The sequence below is a fragment of the Tetranychus urticae genome, chromosome 1, assembly GCF_039701765.1.
Source record: "Tetranychus urticae isolate SD_2017Ah chromosome 1, NJAU_TeUrti_SD_1.0, whole genome shotgun sequence".
In the NCBI taxonomy this organism is placed as follows: Eukaryota; Metazoa; Arthropoda; class Arachnida; order Trombidiformes; family Tetranychidae; genus Tetranychus; species Tetranychus urticae.
In genome coordinates, this window is record NC_142958.1 from 5,659,611 (window position 1) to 5,681,368 (window position 21,758).

The following is a 21,758-nucleotide window of genomic DNA, read 5'->3' on the forward strand; positions in this document are numbered from 1 at the left end:
AGAATTTTTTAGTATCAAGCTCAAGGTCATTCAAGGTCAATTTGCTATTTGACCTCTAATTGACATTGGAAGTTCATTTTCGGAGAAAATTTTTTTTTAAAATGGGCTAATTTCTACTCATGGAAATAACTCTTATTATTGAAAATATAATTGAATTTTTCACAAAACCAATTTGTTAACTGAACGGTATGGAATCAATCATATCTTTCGACCAGTATGAGTTATAAACTTCTAACAGACATTGACCAATCTGGAAAAAACTTTTCTCACAGAAAATGGACTTCCAATGTCAATTAGAGGTTAAATAGCAAATTGACCTTTAATGACCTAGAGCTTGATGCATGATGCTAATTTAGTCACAAATTCAAGAGTCAAAGGACTGATATTGACTCACGAAAATATGTAAAGTCCGAATAATATCACTTTTAATAATCCATCACTTGAAATGTTAGCGATCTCACTCTTCTATAGTTTTTTCGCCAACGAGATTCAAGGACCAATGCTGAAACAATTATGCATGACCGAATTTGAAATTCCAGGTAATATGCCAGATATGCAGAATTTTCCATATTTGTAGCGACTTCATATTGAGGAATACGCTGAGACAGCTCCCAAAGACAAATCTTATACTGAAACCTTTCTCAAAAAACTAGAAATTTTGGATATACGCTACGACAGTAAATGGAAGCTATGTGAATATTATGGATTCAGCGTTGCAGACCATTGTCCAGCTTTGAAAAGTACCTATCATTATATTGAAAAAACAAAGATTTCATGAAATCAAAAATAATTTCTCAGAAGATTTAGTTCTTGAGTTTGAGGAATATCAAGATTGGTCAGTTTTGAGACTCATATTGACCATGTACCCAAATTTGAGACATTTGGCTATCAGAAGAGGCGAAATAATATCTGATGACAATATTCCCGAACTGCTGGAGCTTCTTCCTCGCATAATTCTTATTGATATCAGAGGCTCAGAACAACTAACCGAAAAGTCAAATGAATAGATTGATCGGTACTGAGGACGTCATAACCGTTCTATCTCATTTTTTTATCAAAAAGGACTGGCAAAATCTGTGGAATGGCCTTATTCATCACCAGAACGTGTGTACAGGGCTTATCAGCTATCTTTACCAACGTTAAACGACTATATCTTGGCCTGTGATTGACCTTGAGGCCGCAGACTTTTTATAAGAAAATTTTGCCGATAATTATTTGCTATATTTCAAGTTCAAGGTCATTCAAGGTCATTTGTTGTATATTGGTCGATAATTTGATTTCATAAAATACTGTTTTCCTCAAAAATTTTATTGATTTGCATATTTACTTAATCAAACTGAATCAAGAGCAATTAACGAATAAGTTTAAGGAGATTTTATATTTGAATTTTCTCACATACATGATTAGTCCATCTTTGAGATAACAATATTAAAATTATGAAACAATAAAAAAATCACAACATGTACAATCACATGAATAGCTTTTACAGAAAGCACATAGCAGAGGGAATTATCAAAAATTCTAAAAAATCTTATTCTGAATGACACAGAGAAGAGCTGCTTTCTCCTAAGTTATGTTGAAATGTTTACAAAACTGCGATAAAGTTCAATTTTGGGTAAACTTTGGAATGCATAAAATAACAGATAATTATTCAATGTTACTAGCAATAAATATTGTTCAATATTGATAAGCATTACTGTAAAAATGTATTAATTTGCTAATTATCTTTTCTTTTCTTCCAATTGCTCATATTAGGTAAAGGTCAACCAAGTGAAGTTGTTTCAGCCAAAACTCTTGGAACAGGTAAAAAAATTATCGACTCATGTTAAACCTAATTAAGCTTCTTTTATTGAATTAACTTTGATTAACAAGCTACAGCTTGCAGTTCAACTAATACCTTAACTGAATCTCCTTTTGTTTTTACCTTTTACCTTTTTACTGAACATTTCTTGCAACAATTCTTTGCTTCTTTTTCATCCTTTTCTTACTCCATTCATTCCAACAATCAATCGATGAGCATTAACAGTCAACATGATACAGCTAAAATGCATACAAAGATAATCACTCAGCTTATAATCACATTTTGAAAATTTACAATTGCAAACATTTAAACTCATGTTAAGGTCAAACCCTTTAATATCAAAGTCAACATTGATGATAAAAGTTGGAAGCAAGTTTAATGGCTTGAAAAGTTGAAATGGAAAGTTGAGAGAGTGGAGAGAACGGTGAAATGGGATGATGATTATGATGAAAAGAAGTAAAGAAAATGGTTAATTTGATGAAAAAGGAAATTAATAAATCTCAATGGCTGTGAATAATTCATATCGTCGATTTAACCAAGAAAACGTTCACTTCCGTTTCCACTAGAAACTTGAACATGTTTCATTTTACTCAGCTTTTATCTTCCTCATCATCATGCTTAATTCTTTTTCATCTTCTTCTTCTTTATTAAGTACATTTACTTCATACTAAATAAGCACAAAAACGCAAGTCTACCTAATTCACTTCACTCTTATTCTCATCATCATCTTCTTCTTCTTCACCTCTTTGTGCTTCCCTTTTCTTGTTTACCATTTCTTATTAAATGATTCGTTCCAAGCTTTCATCTTCATCTTTCTCCTTCTTTTCCCTTCCTCATCTTCTCATCTATAAACACTCTAATTGATAATTGCTATTAGAATAACTATTTTCACTCAATCCCAGTCTTGTTTTACTTTTTGCAATTTCTTAAACTTGTTTTTTCTTCCTTATCCTTCGTTATCCTACATCATGAAGCCTCGAACCAGTCAAACCAATTCATGTTCAATTAGCGTCGAGTATGGAAATGAACAAAAATGCATTTTCCAATGTCAACAGTTTTTGAAAAAAAGTCGCTATTAAATTGTACAAGAAATTGTAGAGATTCAATTGTAAAAACTAGTTTCGATTGAATGGTGATAGAAATTGATTCAGATTGGATTCATTTTTTTGAAGATTCTGAACCAGAAAACTGTTTTAATTGTCCAGAACTTGTCGACACTAAGTTCTTGTTGAAATTCATAATTTGCTTTTCACCATCACATGTTACTTGCAAGCCTCTATCACGATCACGTTTTTATTTCACATGTTGAGGCTATATTTGGTTGCCTCGTGATTTAAAAAGTTAAAAAAGTCATTGAATCACACCAAGTCTGAAACAAATATAAGTAGTAATGTTCAAGATTATTATTAAAATATTAAATGGTTTCAAGAAATGAAGTGCACTCCCGTGGTTGATGACAAGCTTAATATTTAATATTAACTCAAGGTCTGTCTAGCCATGGTCTTTATGCATACTCTGACCAGCTTTAGGCCACTTCATTGCCTCTGCTCTTGAATCGAATTCGCTTATGCTTAAACAAACTTTGTGCGAATAGATAAACTATTAAGATGTTGTATATTATAATTATACGATTCTAAATCTGCTTGAGATGCACCTCTCAAGACATTTCGATGAAATTATTAGTAAAACAAAATTGTAATTAAATCAGATGAAACACAATCTATGTGTGTAGGATTTTAATAGTGAATGTAACCAGAAATATTATATACAGCTGCGAAAATGGATATGGTACCGAGGTTAAACTCCATTTTCGTAGTGCATTTTAATGCAGTGATAAAGTTTACATTTATAGAAGTGTAGCATTTAAGTGAAACATTAAAAGTCGATAAATTTAATCAGGGTTGGAACTGCCAAAAAAACGGCCAATGTTATCGTGGCCAACGATGGCTTGTTTCTGGAAATTTCTCAGAAAAACGTTACTTGACGATAAGGGGTCATTGAAAGCAATGTTGGGTGCAAACAAGAAGTTAAGACAACATTAATTTAAGCGCAATATGCAAGAACAAACATTAAAATCTAACAAATTTAACTAGTGCTGGTGTTGCCAAAGCAATGGTCAATGATATAGTGGCCAATGAAGTAACACAAGTTGGTGTTATAACGAATATATCCAAGAAAGTAAATCCAACATCAGCTCGTGCAATCCGAGTGAGCAAAAGTTGAATCTAAAATGTAAAAGAAATGTTGGAATTGAAATGAATTTTAGAACGGATCAAAATTTTTTAGCCCCATTGAAGCTTCATGATATCATTTAAAATTATATCTTAAGGTGTGACTGATTTACCTCTTTGCTGACTTCTAGCGAATCTGTTTTGAATGAGAAAGAATAAACTTGTTCATAGATTCGGGTTGCAAGGTGATTAATGTATATCATGTGGTATATTACAAGAGAAAAGGTCATAATATTGCCGAACGTAATAACTGTAGCTATAAAATTTGGATTAGCGATTAAAGCTGCAAGAGAGGAATGAGTTGCAACAAAACTAAGAATGAATTGTTGGCCAATCAGGAAAAACAAGAAAGAATTGAGCATTTCTGTATTTTCAATAGCAATGCAATATACATAACGAATCTGTCGAATGCTAACAATATCGAGTTTCCTGTTTGATGCGTTCAATGTATGTATTTCATGTTCAACTTGCAGGAAACAGCTTTGAATATAGAGAAAAGTTTGAATCAAGAAACCGAGAAAACTGTAGAAAATAAACAGACCCATCGTTCTGATAACGAAGAGGACAATGTACTTCCATACAATCAGTGATGAATCGAACTGAATGGCAAATGTCGAGTAAATTTGTAGCGGAAAGAAGCACGAAAAACACAATATTGCATGTATCTTTATGATTAAGCGATGCATTTTCAAATATGGAGGCAAAGATGAACATAGCAAGTTAATGTTAACATTTCGTTCAAAGTGATAAAAGATATCAATAAACTTGTTCAGGTTTCGCCAGACAACAGCCATGAAGGTCGCCAAAGTGAATGCAGTAATAGCACAGATTGAAAAAATAATCTTGCTCGAGATTCTTTGCGCCATCAACATTTCAATCGTCCAGATCGAACCATCAATTAGCTGGAGAACAGCTATAGACCAATAAACGAAATTACGACCGGAATAAATTGCTTTAGCAAATAGCCCAGTTGGCTTACATATTGTAAAGGGACTCAATCCTGTTTCACTTGATATACTCATTCTGATTGTATTAATCAACTTTATATTGAAGTTTTAACCGCAGTTCAGCTTGCCAAATAAGACGTAGATTTTCGAGGAAAGGTTACGAAAGTTGCAATAATCAATAAATCTATTGTTTGAGTCCGGGTGAGTTTCTAGATAATCAGATGAGTCAGTTATTGAAATCAACAATAAATTAACAATTAAGTTTTAACAATGAATAATCTTTAAATAAGTCTTTCATATTGATTCACAACGGGTATGCTTCTAGGCAATCAGATGCGTTGGTGAAATCAATGATAAAAAATGTAAATTATATGAAAGATGACCATTCGTATTGTTAAAATATAATTTCATAAACTTGTGAATAGATTTCGTTGCAAAAGTTCATAGATTCGTGTTCCAAGGTGATTAATGTATATCATGTGATACATTACAAGAGAAAAGGTTATGGTGTTGCCAATGGTAATCACTGCAGTTAAAAAAGCTGGATCAGCGATTAGCGCTACAAGAGCGCAATGAGTTGAAACGAAACTAAGCACAAAATATGCACCAAACAAAAAAAACAAGAGCGAATTGAGCATTCGAGTATTTTCAATAGCAATACAGTATGCACAACGAACTCGTCGAATGTTAACAATATTAGGTTCACTGTTTGACCAGTTGAGTTCGTGTATTTTGTGTTCAACTTGAAGGAAACAGCATTGAATATAGAGAAAAGTTTCAAGTGAGAAACTGAGAAAAGTGTAATACGTGTAGAGTCCCATGGTTTTGATACTCGAGATAACAATAAATTTGCATAAAATCAATTTTGAATTGGACTTCAGTGCAGGATTGTAGAATGTTGTTGCAAAGAAGAGTGCAAAACATACCAATGTATGAATCTTTATGAGTAACCGATGCTTTTTCAAATAAGGAGCCACAGATGAACATAGCGAGTTCATATTGACGTTCCGTTCAAAGTGGTTAAAGATATCAATGAACTTGTTCCGATTCAACCAGATAACGATTGTGCAGACGCCACAATTGGATGCAGTAGCAGCACAAATCGAAAAGTTAACCTTAGCCACTGTGTCTGCCAGGCTCCACAATTGAACCACCCAAATTAAACCATTAACTAGCTGACAGCAATAGACCCAAAAACGAGTTTATTGTCGGAATAAAGTGCCTTAGCAAATATTCCAGTTGGCTTACATATTGCAAAGGAATTCAATTCTGTTTCACTTGATAGACTCATTCTGATTGTATTTATCAACTTAATATTGAAGTTTTTCAACCGCACTTTCCAAGTTCAGCTTACCAAATAAGACGAAGATTTTGATGATATGCAAAGAACAGTGATTATAATAACAATCAATAGATCTTTCGTATTGATTCGCAACGGGTTGGCTTCTAGTCAATCAGATGAGTTAGTTATCGGGATCAATTATAAGCAATATCTTTGTAACAATATACAAAAGATGACCTTTTGCATTGTTAAAATTTAACTCAACAATCAAATCGAGAAAATTTCATAAGCTTATGATTAAATTTTATTGCAAGAGCAATCAATCAATTTGACAAGTTTTTCAATTCGATACATTTGTCTACAGTTTGGCCACTGATTTAAGCAACATTTTTGTCTTTTAATGAATTAATCAATACAATTATAGATCTATCGTTTTACTAATATTTAAATTGCAAGTTTACTGAGTGACAATTGCAGTCCGAACAAACACAGTTTTGAAATAAAGTGCTTCGAGTGGCAGTCACTTCTACTGTCTTTCGCGGCCCAGTTAAACAGTTAAAGATGTAGAAAACATGATTCAAAGAACCAAACTCTTATGTTTCCTTATCCTTGATCAGCGATCAAAGTTGTTAAAAACAGGTTCAGTCAATTTTAGCAAAGAAACAAATCAAAAACCTTTTTTTTCTGTTAGGTATTGATTTGATGATATTTACATGGTAAGGTTAAATAATGTAAAATGTAAAGATAAGTTATCTTGACGTACAAAACAAACTTGAACAAGTTATCCATAAACAATTGTGATTGATGACCAGATAAATGGTGAAAGGGAGAAATGTTTCAATTCATAGTAAACATAAACTGAACATCATCTGAATTCATTGGAAAAGCAGAAAAAAATGATAATTTCAAATGTTTATCGTGAAGAGGAAAAGATCATTGAGAATATTCATAGGGAAAGCAGATAATTTTTCTTTGGAAATGTTCACTAATGTGTATTAATAATGGAATTATGTGAATTGAAATTGAAACAAAATTTGCTCATTTATGCACATCAACTTGATCGATTAAACTTTTCACTTTTTTTACGATTCTCTTCACATTTTCCTTCTCTAATCATCAGCATCACTTAATGTCTTTCAACTCATTACCAGTATAAGTGTGTAAGCTAATGCCATGTAAGTGGCATCTTTATTTGTAATTAGAGAACCATTAGAGGTTTTTTTAATCATTTCAATCTAAAGATGACGATGAAGATGATTATGAGTAAAAGTAGCAGAAAAAGTGAACAAAAAATAATAGAAATTGTTTTTTTTTTCCTACTTTCTCTTTTACTTTTTCACAATAAATTTTCTCCATCATCATCAACCACTTATCCAAGATAATCATTGTTTTGCTAACTATAATCAACCCTTTAAGTCGAGTATCCGATTACCTTTCGAGTAATGAGAGAAGAGATAAAAGACTCAAAAAAAACAAAATCATTTTCACTGAATATGGTGATGCAAATCGAGAGGAAAAACTTTTATCTTCAAATTATCCATTTTCACCTTTTTCTCACCCTAAATATCTTCAATGAATTTCAATTCAGTTTCAATTTAAATACAAAATCCATGTTTGTATTAGATAACAAATGGATAACAGTTTAACATTTTAATTCATTTTATTTTATTTCCACTTTAGCAATGCACAAAAAAGTAGCAAGAGTTCCAACTTTTTTTTGCAAAGAAAAAATCAAATTATCAAAGTTGTAAAAATAAAATGCTTTTCTTGGATATTGGTTGGATAACTTAAGGTTAAAATGGTTCAAATGAAAGGTTTTTTAAATCAAGTCGGACCAGGTTTCGATTTTTTAATTATTATAGATTTTTTATTCATTAAATCACTGAATTGTTTACAATTATTGTATCACAATCAATCAAGAAAGTTGAAGAAAATAATAGATTTGATCGCCAGTCTGATCAATCATTTTATTTTCAAACAATGATGCTTATTGCTGCCTTTTAATTCGTTCATTCAAATGAATTGTTATTATAAAAGCAAGATAATGTGCGTCAGCAATCAGTCGATCGGATGAGTCTATATTTACTGAAAGGCTGAATTCAAGGAAAACGTTAAAATCTGATAAGTTTAATTAAAGTTGGAACTGCCAAAGTAATGGTCAATGATATAGTAGCCAACGAAGTAACGCAAGTCGGTGTGATAACAAAGATATTAAGCCAAGTCAAGCCAACATCAGTCCGTGCTATGCGAGTCAGAAGCAATTGAATCTAATTTCAAGAAAGAGTAAGTAAATTAAAATTAGCAAAGTAAAATTCAACCATGAATAGAGATTTTGTAGATATCATAATATTGGAAATAAAACAGTATTGAATTACCTCTTTGCTCACATTAACCGCATCTGTTTTAAATGAAAAAGAATAAACTTTTTCATAAATTCTGACCGCAAGGTGATTGACATAAATAATGTGATAAGTTACAACGAAGAAAGCTGTAAATTCTGCAATGAACATCAATGTAACTCGCAAGGATGGAAAAGATATCACATTACTAAAGACGTAATGGTTGACTATAAGACTCAGCACAAAATATGTGGCTGTGGCTGGTAACAACAAGGAATTTAACTTTTCTGTAGTTTCAATAGCAATGCAATACAGACGACGAACTTGGCGGACTTTAGCAAGTGACAGCGTACTGTTTGAGTGGTTAACTAAATCTATTTGATGTTCAACTTGCATGAAACAACTTTGAATATAAAGGCAACTTTCGACATAGAAGTTAAGATAAAAGTAGTAACATGCTATAGCACTCATTTTTATGATGAAATGCCAAATTTGAGGATGGAATTCAATAAGTGCCATGATTACTGCGATAGAATAGCAAACAAATGCTGATAATAATAGTGTCGAAATGATTAAGCGATTCTTTGCCAAATACTTTATCAATGATGGAGAAATTGTATTGATGTTAGCATTGAATTCAAAGTGATTGAAGCAGTCGATGTAATTGTCTCGATTCCAGTAAACCGAGTAGACGATGATTGCACGATTAATGTTATGAAAACAAAAAACTATCGCATAAATTTGCCTCCAAGTTTCTTTTAACTTCGATAGTTGGAGTGCCCAAACTACAGAGCAGAATATAAATACCAATGTGCAAGACATGAAAACGGCTTTACGACCAGAATAAAGGGCTTTGGCAATTATTCCAGTAGGCTTACAGGCAGCAAAGAGATTCAAAGGTGATTCCATTGCAATCAAGTTGAAAACTTCTCAAATGTACTTTAAAAGACAAAATACTATTATAATAATAAACTAAACTACTAAACTCTCATCAACTAGGATACTAAACTGATATCATTCGTACTGAACTATTCTGTTTGGGTTTCAAGACAACCAGTAGTGTTATCTATTGAATGCTTTTTATCCAAATTATATAAATGCTATTATAAATTTAACGATTTTTCATGACAGTTGGAAGAAATAATAGATTTGATCGCCAGTCTTATCAATCATTTTATTTTCACCCAATGAACATTTGTGAGTCACCAGTGGGTTACAAAAAGTGTTATCTATCCAGTGTAGTACGCTGTGGCCTTCCCTAACATAGCTGATTGGTGTTACATGAGTTTTCTGATCGTATAAAGACAGGCTTCCATTTTGAATTCGTAGTATAAAAAAGTTCAGTTCTGGCGCAAACTTGCCTGACCTGGCACAGACGTCAACATGCTATAATAATTATTTTTTGATTTGGTAGATTAAGTTGACAAATTTTTAGAAAAAAAGTTAACTGAAAACTGGTAAATATTATGCAAACTGAGCTCACTTTTAATGCTATAAATCTCGAGCTTTCCGATCTCATTTGTAACCCAAAAGAATCACTTTGTTGTGTCTTTTTTCATCTTTAGCTGAGATTTGCACTTTTAATGTTTGCTATAAAAATCTCTTCTTCTTTTTCATGATTGTTGTCTCCTCAGTTCTATTTTTTTCTCTCACTTTTGATCTTTTTGCCTAACTTTTCTCACTTTTAATTAAATTGTCAAGCTTTAAAAGCAAATGCATCAATAGATAATCGTTTGTCACCATTTCATTTGTAATCAGCAGAAAAGCGTAAAAAGTACAATAAACTACAAAGTAAAAAGTCAACAGAAAAAAAGTGAAAAACAAAAAAAAGGACAACAACTGATTCTTTTTCATTTTCATCTTTCCACAACTTTACGATTCTCCATGATCAAATTTTGAAGAAAACAAACAAAATTGAGAGTCAAAAACACAACAAAATGAACAAGATGAGATGAAAAATGAAAAGACAATAAATGAAGAGGAAAAGAATTGGAAAATTTTTGGAAAAAATTCTGAAAGAATATTCAATGTGAAGGAAAAAAAGAGAAATCTTTCAATTCTTTAAAATTAACTTTTCTTTTCATCACTTTTCCTCATCATTATTCCGTCTCAAAGTTTACACATCTTGTTATTGATGATAAATAAAAGGGTAAACCTCAAGTGAGTTGATTATTGATCTCGACCCAAAGTTGATCGTGATATTGATTCTGATTCTGAAATTATATTTAATTTAGAAGCGAGAGAAAATCAAAAAGAAAAGAAAATTTTCACCTATTTTTTTCTTCTCTGTTCAATCATTCCAAGTCTCTTCAATAGTACACAAACAAAACTCACGTTTTCTCTTTACCATGAAAACTGAAAAATTTCATCTCTCATGGAAAAGAAGCATTTCTCTCTCTCTCTCTTCTTCTGTCATTCAGGAGAGAAAAAGATAAAAAGAAAAAAAGACAAAAAGATATTTATTCCTCAGAGATTTTCTCTTCCAACGACTTAACACACTTTTCCGACTTTAACCCAATTTATCAGTAAATATAAACTCTTTTTGTCTTCATTCTCATATCATCAAATCAACTCGACTACTTTATCATCTTTATCATTCCCTGTCTATTTCCATCATTTCATTTTCACTCCCTGTCATCAGCCTTTCCAATCAACTTTTGGACAAATTTTTCTCCCATTCATTCTTTTTCCATTCTTGTTCATCAATTTTTTCCATTGTTTAAAATGATGACAAAAATTGGTCAACTTTGGTCAACTTTTTCCTCTCAACACTCCCTGTGAATGTGTCAACTTTCAAATTTAATAATGTTTTTCCTTTCGTTTGTTCAAAACAAAAACTGTTTTCCTTTCAAATGAACGTTATTACATTTGTCTAGACTTTATCACAAGTTTCAATTTCAACTTGACACTAACAAAATAAACTATCTTTGTAATCTCATAAACTCATTGACAAATTCAATCAGGCAAAGTTCATCTTCAAATTGTATTATCAGTTGATAAATGTTCACATTTGGTTTTCCCCGTAACAAGGTTTGACGAATTCTGAGGCAAAAAATTCTTTTTTTCATGCATTCATAAAATTCCATAAACTTCATATCGAAAATTGAAAATCTCATTATCGAACAAGATGAAATTTCCATGAAAATCGTTTTGAACATTTTCATGCAACTCTGATTTAGACAATTTCAAGTTTACTTTTCGATTTTTTGTCTTACGATTTTAAAATTGAATCCAGAGTAATAGTTGTAAGACCGTTACAGAGTTGCTAAATGATCTTGTTCAGTTTACCAAAATGATTACACAAATGATAACTTGGATAACAATTGGTTAAACTTGACGGTAAAAAGTGTTAAAACCTTCAATTAAGGATAAATGATGAGTGAAATGTTTTTTTTGCTGCAACAAAAAAACGAATATCAAGTCAAATGATATCCATTCCTTGTGTGGTTCAGTTTTTTCATCAAGAATGCTGATGGTTTTCTTTGACTTGATAGATTTTATAAACAGTTAATGATGATTCGTATCCAGATCATCATCATTACCGTCATATTGAGAGAGCAAGGCCAAGATGAAGATGAAGAATAGCAAAGAGAGAAGCAGCAGCAAAAAAAAGAAGTGAATCAACAATTTATGCGTTTCATGATTGGTGAGTGGAGAAGAAGAAAAAAAGGTGAAAAATCTATTTTCTTTTCCTTTTCATCCATCTTTTTGCCATTCTTCCTGTTATCTTCATTTCGATTTTGAATGTTGCTCAAGTTATTTCTCATCAATGAGACTTCATGATATGTATAACACAATGTATTTGCAACTATTTTTTTTCTTCGCTTCTCAACATCCAATAGCAAAAATGAGAAAAGCTTTTCTCGTTTCTTCTGTTTCTCAAAACTATCAACAAGAGGAAAATGATGATGAACATGAACATGAAGATGAAGTGTGAAAGAAAAGGAAGAAACTGCTCTTTTCTTGTGTAACCATTGATCAGCTGGATTCCAAGGAATCCTTCAAGAGGAAAAAGAAACTGGCAAAAAATATCTTGAAAAAAAAGAGAAGAAGCTTGAGAAGTACAGAAAAAGTGGTAAAAATTCTTGAGGCTGGAAAACACTTTTAGCTTCATTTTTACTTTTACTACTTCATCTTATGAGCTCTTCACAATACAAAACTACATTAGCAGAGTTGATGTAAAAATCCTTTTCCATCTTTTACACATTCTCTTTTTTACTCTGGCTTCTTCTTCAGTATCTTTACAGTTTTTACACCAAGTCCTGAGGATTTTAATCTGAATGAAACTGAATAAAGCAATTTAATAACAATAGTGATTTACTCGTTTCTTTCATTTCTTTTTTTGGCTGCATAAAAAACAGAGTAAGAATGGGATGCAAGAAAGGAAAAACACAAAAACAGATGAATTGTTGAACAGACAAAAAAAACTTCAAATCTTACACTTGAATGAAAAACATTTTAAACATATTATTTGAGAAGAGGAAAAAAAAGTTTCATTCTTGTCTCAACTTGTTATTTAAACACAAAACAATTGTTATTAATTGTTTGTCTTGTCATAATGATCACAATATTGTGATAAACTATTTTGGGCAAAACTGTTTTCATCAACCTCTTTACATATAAAAACACAAATTTTGAAGCTTTCAATTTCGAGCTCATTTTCATTTTCTTTCAAAATTTTTGAGAAATATGAAGTTTTCAGATTGCAATAAAAACCAAAAGACGATGAACTGGAAAACTTGTAGAGTTAAATCTTAATGTTGTTTTGCAAAACAAGAAAATTGTTTCAACTTTGACTTGACCGAAATCGGCAAAATGATATTGAGCTAAAATTGTTGATCATTAAAAGATCCATCAGTTTCCATCGATTCCATGAATAAAAAACATCTCAAGATTGAAAGTTATAAGAACGATTATGGCGAGTTGATTGATCATTTTGATTGATGCCAAGGTAAATAGTTTTATATAATTAAGAGCAACATACAACATATCGCAATATTCACCTCATCATTACTCTTTTCTTGCCTTTAATGTGTAAGCATGAAACCATCAACTCTGTTCATAACCATCAATGACTCTTTATAAACTGATCCAATTTCAATCTTCAACTTTAAAGAATAGAAGAAAAGGCAAAAAGCAGGGGAAAAATGAGTGCAAAGCTCATCATGATTGTCACCTGACATTGAAAATTCATTCTTTTATTAAAAAGAATTGAAAAATTGTTCTCCTTTGAACGTTTAAAAGTTATGAATACATGAAAAGAAGTGATAACTTGAGGATAGCTTAACGTGTCTAGTTGATGAAAAAAGTAAACCCAAAAAGAGATTTTTGGTTGTAGATCGAAAAATATCGGAAACTTCTGGTTTCCTTGAACCTTCCATCTTGATTGATCAACACGAAAACTGGAAAGACAAAATGAAAGGCAGAATGTAAAAGTAAATACATTTTTCTATTAATAATAATGTATACCTTTCAAGTCTCATTGAGACGGAAATAATTAGTTATACAGTTAACCTTTTCCTTTTATTCCAATGGTTAAACATTTTTCTTCTTCAACTTTTTTCTTTCCTCCATCAAAATTGACTGGGAGTGAGAAATATCATCATCCTCATCATCATGAATAATGTCAATTGAAACAACAGATATTAAACATTGAAAAGATGAGCGAGTTGAGAAGAAGAAGAAGAAAAAGTGTCCTCCAGTGATTTATCTTTAATATTAATAATAATCATTTGATGAGTTGAATGAAGCAAAATTTTTCCGTGCAATAATATTGACACAAGTTGGTCCATGACAATGATAATATTCTGGTTATCATCAAATCATCATGTTATCATTCCCTGTTATTATACTCCATCAATTTATTATAATCACTGTTGAATCGCTTCTTTTTTCACCTTTTACTTTTTACTTTTTCTTCTTCTTCTTCTTCCATTTTCGTAGTTTCACTCCAAATGAACACAAATTTATTCATAATGTTGATGCACTTCCACTGCCATAATAAATGCCATTTTGATTATTAACATCATTATCATTTTCATGATTATTTCTTACTTTTTGCCCTTCATCTTTAATAAACTTTTAGCTAATGAATTATCACGCAATTTAACTTCATTTTGCTCTTTTCTCATTCAACTCGCCAATCTTATTTTCATTTCACTTGATGATAAACTAATTGAAGTTGAACGAAAAAATGAATTCAAAAACGAAAAACGAAAAAATTTTGAAAAATAATTTTCGAAGCTAAGGAAAGATGAAACTCGAAAAAAGAGATTCAATGTTTTCAAATGTTTTGATGTTTTTAGTTTTGGCTTGTTACTGCTTCAAAGTTGGTCAATGAATTGAAGAAGATTTTTTAGAGAAACTAAATTTTCGAAACTAATTTTTCTATTTTTCTTCAACAGCTCCAATTGCTCCTGATTTACATGATTTACTCACAGTTAACTCTACCTTTGCTCTCATCAATTTAACCTCTTGGACTTCGGGTGGTTGTCCAATTTTAAATTTCAACGTTCAATACAAGGTGAAACATTCTCGTGAATACATTCTCGTTTCAACCAACATCATTCCCGACCAACGAATGGTAATCCTAAGTGACTTGTCACCAGCTACTTGGTACAACGTGTTCATCACTGCACACAACGAGGCTGGATCAACCGGAGCCGAGTATACATTTGGCACACTAACAGCATCAGGTGAACCCATTCCCTATCCAAGTCAAGAGAACCTAGAAGACTTGGCTCATCAGTTGAAAATTGTGATGCCACTTGCCTCAGCACTGGTCGTCTTGACACTCATTTTGGGAGTGATTTGTGCCATGTTTAAAAAGAGGCAAAACTTTCACGCAAACCAACAAATTCCAGGTAAAGTAGCCAAAGCAAAGCTTCCCAAATTGTCCATCAATTTTGCAAGCAATTATTTTTGATCCATTTTTTGATTGATAAGTCAATATTGACTCTCTTGTTGAAAATTAAAGATGGATGAGAAAGAGTTTTTCCAATTGAATTCAACTGAATCATCATCATGAGTCTGATGAGTTGTTCACTTGCGTGCTTCAAGACAACTTGTCTTTCAAAAACAATATTCATATTCATGTATTACTCTTATGTTCAAAATGAAAAATCTGTTTCACTCTTTACTCTCTTTTCTTCTTCTTCTCTTTCTTATTTTTACTCGAAAAATCTGTCAACTAAACGTTGTTGAAGCACACAATGTTTTGTTGAAACATATTATTAGTAAATTGCTTTCAACTCGACAGAAAACTTGAAGAAGAAGAAAAAAAACTTCCATTTTATTCACTTTCTTGCAAAATTTCATTCTTTGTCTCTTTTAATATAAACTTATTTTTTTCATTTCGTCTCTTCTCTCTTCATCTTCAATCTGTCATTTTTCAACTCTTCAACTTGTTTGCAAACTTTTTGTTTAGTTTGACAAAAAAAGTGGAAACAAAATTGAAACTTAATAACTCGACTCAAATGAATAAATTAGGAAATGAAAATTTGATGAGAAAATTTGGCAAAAGATTAAAACTAAATAAATACTTTTCATTTGCTAATAGTTTGCCATTTCATTAATTTAATATTGATGGAATTGAAGATTAACGTTAAATTTTGATTTCATTTTTAAACTTGGCTTCACTCGTTTGGATCAATGATTTGTTTCATTGGTTCACTGTCCAAGTGAATCTTTAATAAAGTAATAAAAATTTATCAATCTTAGAATTGAAAGACGACAAGGTGCTTAGAGGAGGAAAAAAAGGATAGAAATAATTGGATACTAAAGAAGACGAAAAAAGGTGAAAAGAAAATGAAGAAATGATAAACTTGATGATTGATGAACTTTGTCTGTCCACACGAAACTTCAAAATGTTCACTTGTTTATCATGAACAATGTCAGTGATAATTGTTGAATAGCGTGCCAATAACATGGATAAACTCAACTCTGCTTGTTAAACAATTGAAAAGTGCCAGAAATGACTGCAATATTTCACGATAATTGCAAACATTTATCACCAAACACAGAAAACATTCAAGACTTTTCCAAAAGAGAAAAGTTTCTTTCGCAAATGCCGAGAAATGCATAATGAATAAGCCGAAAAAAATGTGTTTCTGATTTTCGAACACGAAATTTTTTTTTCGATCTTTTCAATTTAAATCTTTTTCTCACTTTCATAATCGATTCTAATCGAGGGTTTCGAGTCATTCTGAGTCAGATAATTGCTTCACTTTCGAGATAATTTTAACCGAACTGGAATTGCATGAAAAGTGTTTATTTCCGAAAAAATAGTTTTTTGCTTTTCAAGTTTTCGCTCAATATCGATGTTTTCATTTTTTCTGATTTCTAAACATTTAGTGTAAAGTTTGGAAAGATTGAGAAGGAAAAGTTTTTTGAGGCAACAAATTCAAAGCATGTTTTTGATTGGTTTCATGATTTGTTCAATTTTCACTTTTCTTCCTTTTCTTCAGTAAATTGCTTCAAATGAATCTTTGTTAACTTTGGACACAACAAAATTTGTGCTGACCTCAGTTGATAATGATAATGGGATCCGATTTGTTGATTCAAGAAAAGAAGAGAAAAAAGTTTCTCTTTTCGCCACCTTTTCTCTCAATTGACACATTTTCTGATGATGAGGTGAAAATTGAATGATTAATGTTTACTCAAATGGATTTGAGATGAAAAAACATTGATATTGAGAAATGGTTTTATTTTTATGTGAAGAAGCAAGCAAAATTTCATACAGAATAACATGTATAATGATGATGATGAAGGTTGAAACAAGGCAAAGGATAAGAAAAGAATTTATCTCTTGTTTCTTTTTCACTTTTCACATTTTCCTTTTCATGTTCAGGAAAAGAAAGTTTGATTGTGGTCAAGAGCAACACCATTTGTTACACCATCAGGATCAAAAATCGAAATGTGACCTTTTAATCATAGATTATTTAAACTTTTCCCTTTTCTCCAAATTCCCTCCCAATCTGTATCATTAGTATCATGATATTGAACTTGACCAGTGAAAGAAGAGAAACTATTCAAGTTTCGATTCGAAACTTTCAAGTGGAAAAAACAGGAAAAAAGAAACAAAATTAAATTCTATTCACACTTGGAACAATTTCCATTCCCTGTGAATATAAAGTTTTCTCAATGGTAAAGACGTCATAATCTATCAAGGTGAACAAATTATCTATAAAAATATTCCATTGAAATAGATATTCATGGTAAAGAACATGGAATGAAAATCACTTGGTTTGACCTTTTTTTCCTTCTTTTAATATCAACAAATTCAATTACAAAACTCTATCTGAATCATTCATTGAATTCATTCCAAAATCGTTTTGTTTTCACATTAATAATCTATCAGTATTGGTTCAAAGTTGAATAATTCATTGGATGAATCAAGACTGGAGAAAAAGAAAAGAGAAAAAATAAGTAAAAATAAATCTATTCAGATAAATCTGATTCAATTGCAGCAACATGTCAATTGAATTTTTTTCCTTCCCTGAAAACCATGATTAGATTAGAATGCTTGAAATGCAACGAAAAACAACAAAGTTTCAATTTACATCAATTTATTAATTAATAATGTTCACTTTGAATTTGCTTCTCCATCTTCCCTCGCCATGTTGACCATTCACTTGATAAGTTGAAATTTATTCAATCTCATGAGCCTCATTATTATCATTAAAGTTTCAGTCAATACTTTCAATTGTAAATTGACTGGATCAAATGGTCTGGAAGAGTTTAATGGAGAGCAATTTGAGTTTAAATATCAGGGAAGAAAGGAAAGAGAGAGAAAATGGAAAATCCTTTTTCTTCCTTCTCCAGTTAATGTAATACTTGATGCGTTAAGCCGTTCAACAGATTCAACGAAAATCTCATGAGAAATATTCACTTTTCAACCATTATCCATATTCTTTCAATATCCATGTCCATGAAAAGAAATGCTTAGTTTACAGAATTGAAAAAAAGGAAGAAAAGAAAAGAAAGAAGGAAAAATCACTCCCAAGAAACTAAAATTAATATATAAATGCCAACATTTTTTAACCTTTGCATTCTCATTTTCTTGACCCAATATCAATAAGGTGATTAAGTCGGGCAACATTCAAAAGTTTTATCACCTTTTCTTTCATGGCAACGGTAATATAAGTGTAAATTGGAGTAAAAAGTGAAAGGAAAAGGCTTTATTTGCAATTTCTTAAATTTTATTTTTCTTTGTTATCGTTTTATTATTGTTTTCATTATTATCAACCATTATCATTACCATTTGATGAGGCAAAATTTGATGAATCTTGAAATTTCGTTGGTATTTTTTGTTTCGTCCATTAAATGTAATATTTTTTACTCCCAGCTGCCTTTGTTTACTCAGCATTTGTAAGTCGATTAAATTTGAAACATTTTTTTAATAACTCAGCCTCAAGGTGTATCCAACTGAGCATTCAATCGTATGTTTACTTCAAAAGGAAAATGTTATTCAATTAAATCATCTCAAGAGACTTTCACCTTTTGGAAATCATGAAAAGCGGCAATTCCAAAGGTTGTTATTCCACAATAATTTCTAATGAATTGTCAAATTTTCAATAAAAGCTGGGAGGGTTTTTATCAGAACATTTTCACTCCCAGTTATTGGAGTTGAAATGCTAAAACACACTCCAGCTTGGAGGTAAAACAGATTTTGAATTACCTATTCAAGATTTTGACTCACAATTCCCCATCGAGTTCTAATTGAAAAAGAAAAAATGAAATGTTTCTATTAAAAATCGAAAATGATTATCATGGAAATTTCATTACTGATTTTGGATATTCAAGTTTTCCAAACGTTACGAAAGAACGGTAATTCCAAAGGCTATAATCCCCAATAATTTCTGATTATTTATCTAATTTTACATCTCAAGCTGGGAGTGAGTTCTATCAGAACTTTTCGACTCCCAGTTCTCGGAGTTAAAATGATAAAATTCACTCCCAGCTTGGAGGTGAAACAGATTAAGAATTAAATATGCAAGATTTCGACTGATATTTCAACGTTGAATTTTAATTGAAAAACTCATTTAACTAGAAAATAAATCTTTCCTCTCAAGTCTATTATAGACGATAATTTTGGATAGTTTCATTACTTTGATGCTGGAGTTTTTAAAGTTTTTTTTTTAAAAAATTTTGTTAGTCAAGTCTAAACTTACTGAGGAAGGCGAAGTTTTGTGTTATAAATACAGGTTTCATGATTATTGTTGTGTTATTAGCATATTAATGTTTCCCGTTATTGGATAAATAATATCAATAGAGCAAGATAAATCAATGTGTTGATAGAGGAAGTGGAAGATGGGTGAAGATTGTCCAGGAAGATACATTTACTTTTATCGTCTTTCTTTTCCAGTTTTACTTATCAGTCTTTTGTGTACCAATATTAAGATTGTTAAAAGCCAATGTCAACAGTAAATACCTTTGGATAGTAAACATACTCACAGTGGACAGATAAATATATTGAACATGAATGAAAAATCCAGTCAAGGATTAGGTTTGACATCAGCTAAGTCAATATTTTCGCTTCGTTTCCATTTCCATCCTCATCATTCCCATCATCAATTTCACCTTTTTAAATGAACATGAACCTCATGAAGGATTTCATTTCAACATTTTTTTTTCTTCTCTCACCTTCTTCTTCCATCTTTATGCCATCATCATCATTATCATCTTGTTTCTTTTCCTCCCTGCTTCTCGAAAGTGATGATACTTTCTTTACTTTAACTGACAAGTTTTGAGTTTAAAAATAAAATTTAGCAACTTGTTTCGCTTTCAGTTGCCTGATTTTCAAAAAATATACTCATCATTATCACAGCTAAAGATTTTGTTGGATTGTAAAAGTAAAGACAAAATATTGTTTCTCATTTTGCTTGAATCCAGTTGAGATAAATTGAAACTGACAGTGACAGTGAAAGTTACATGATGAGCTTACTTGAAATTGATTATTAACTTTTCTTGTTTATTCTGTAATTGGTATCAACTCTTCTTGTTTGGTTCCTATTTTTTTTCTCTCTCTCTCTTCCTCTTCTCATCTAATTTGTTGTTGTATTTGATCCATTTGTAGGAGATGGAGTTGCTTGTGATGGCAATAAATCATGTGAATCAATGCCTCTATCTGATTGGGATAATACAGCCAAGAGACATTCACTTCGCAACTCCAACTCGGATGAGCCAACAATGGACTTTTTTGCATCCACCAACAACCTAAAAGGAAACCGTCATCTAACCGGAGTCGGAGTCACAACCGGAGGAACACTGATTCCCAATACAACATCAACAGGGTCAACAGCCAACGAGTCAATCTACTTTCCATCTCCGTATGCCTTAAGTCGTATATCAGCCTATGAAAGGAGCTTAAACAATGAAGGAAGGTCTCACCCTCAGCATCAGTTGATAGTCAATGGTGCGCCTAACTCACACACTTATGATGTTCCTCATAAAAAGGTTAATCTTTTTTCCTCTAAAATCTAATTAAGCCTCCTGAATAACCTCATCATCAACATCATCTTCATTATGTTTTTTTGCGTAAAATATTCGAAATGTAGATTTGAATTTTTCCTTCTTCATTTCTCTCTCTTCATAAACCATTAAGTTGATTATGTTTTGATAATTCATTATTGTTTATCTATAATTTTTCTTGATCTTTTTTTCACAACTTTAATAAATCATTTTCACCTTCATCGCCATAAACTATTGATATTATCATTATCTATGTAAAATATTGTTCCAACTCGCCATCATTTTTCTTGTTTCACATTTTTTCCTCTTCACCCTTTTCACTGTACATTATCTTGCCAATGAACTTTTTTTCCCTTTTACCAACCATTCGCAGCGTTGAGTAAAATTACAGAAAAAAATGTGTTGATGCACAAATTAATATTAATATAACTCAACTGTTTACTCTTCATCATTTGTTTTTTTTCTCTTTCAAATTTTTGATCAAAATTCTATTCGAAATACCATGCTCTTTCAATTCTCCCAATTCAACATTCTCTTGATTTATCATCTTGCAACTTTCTTTCTTCTTTTTCCTCTTCTTCTCCACTCGACATATCGAGGAATGAATGCATGTGAATAAAAACACAAACACACAATTAACAGATTGATGTTCATCAATCTTGAATAGAACATCTTAAGAAAAAAAGA

At 31.3% G+C, this 21,758-nt stretch overlaps 1 protein-coding gene across 1 annotated transcript in view; it reads left to right on the forward strand.

Moving 5' to 3' along the window:
- LOC107362796 (cell adhesion molecule Dscam1-like) overlaps positions 1-21,758 on the forward strand; it is a 66,749-nt gene that overhangs the window by 43,969 nt on the left and 1,022 nt on the right. Inside the window, exons 12-14 of the mRNA XM_015929929.3 lie at positions 1,756-1,803; positions 15,005-15,463; positions 20,677-21,056. Coding sequence (XP_015785415.2) covers positions 1,756-1,803; positions 15,005-15,463; positions 20,677-21,056 — 887 coding nt within the window. The remainder of the gene's footprint in view (positions 1-1,755; positions 1,804-15,004; positions 15,464-20,676; positions 21,057-21,758) is intronic.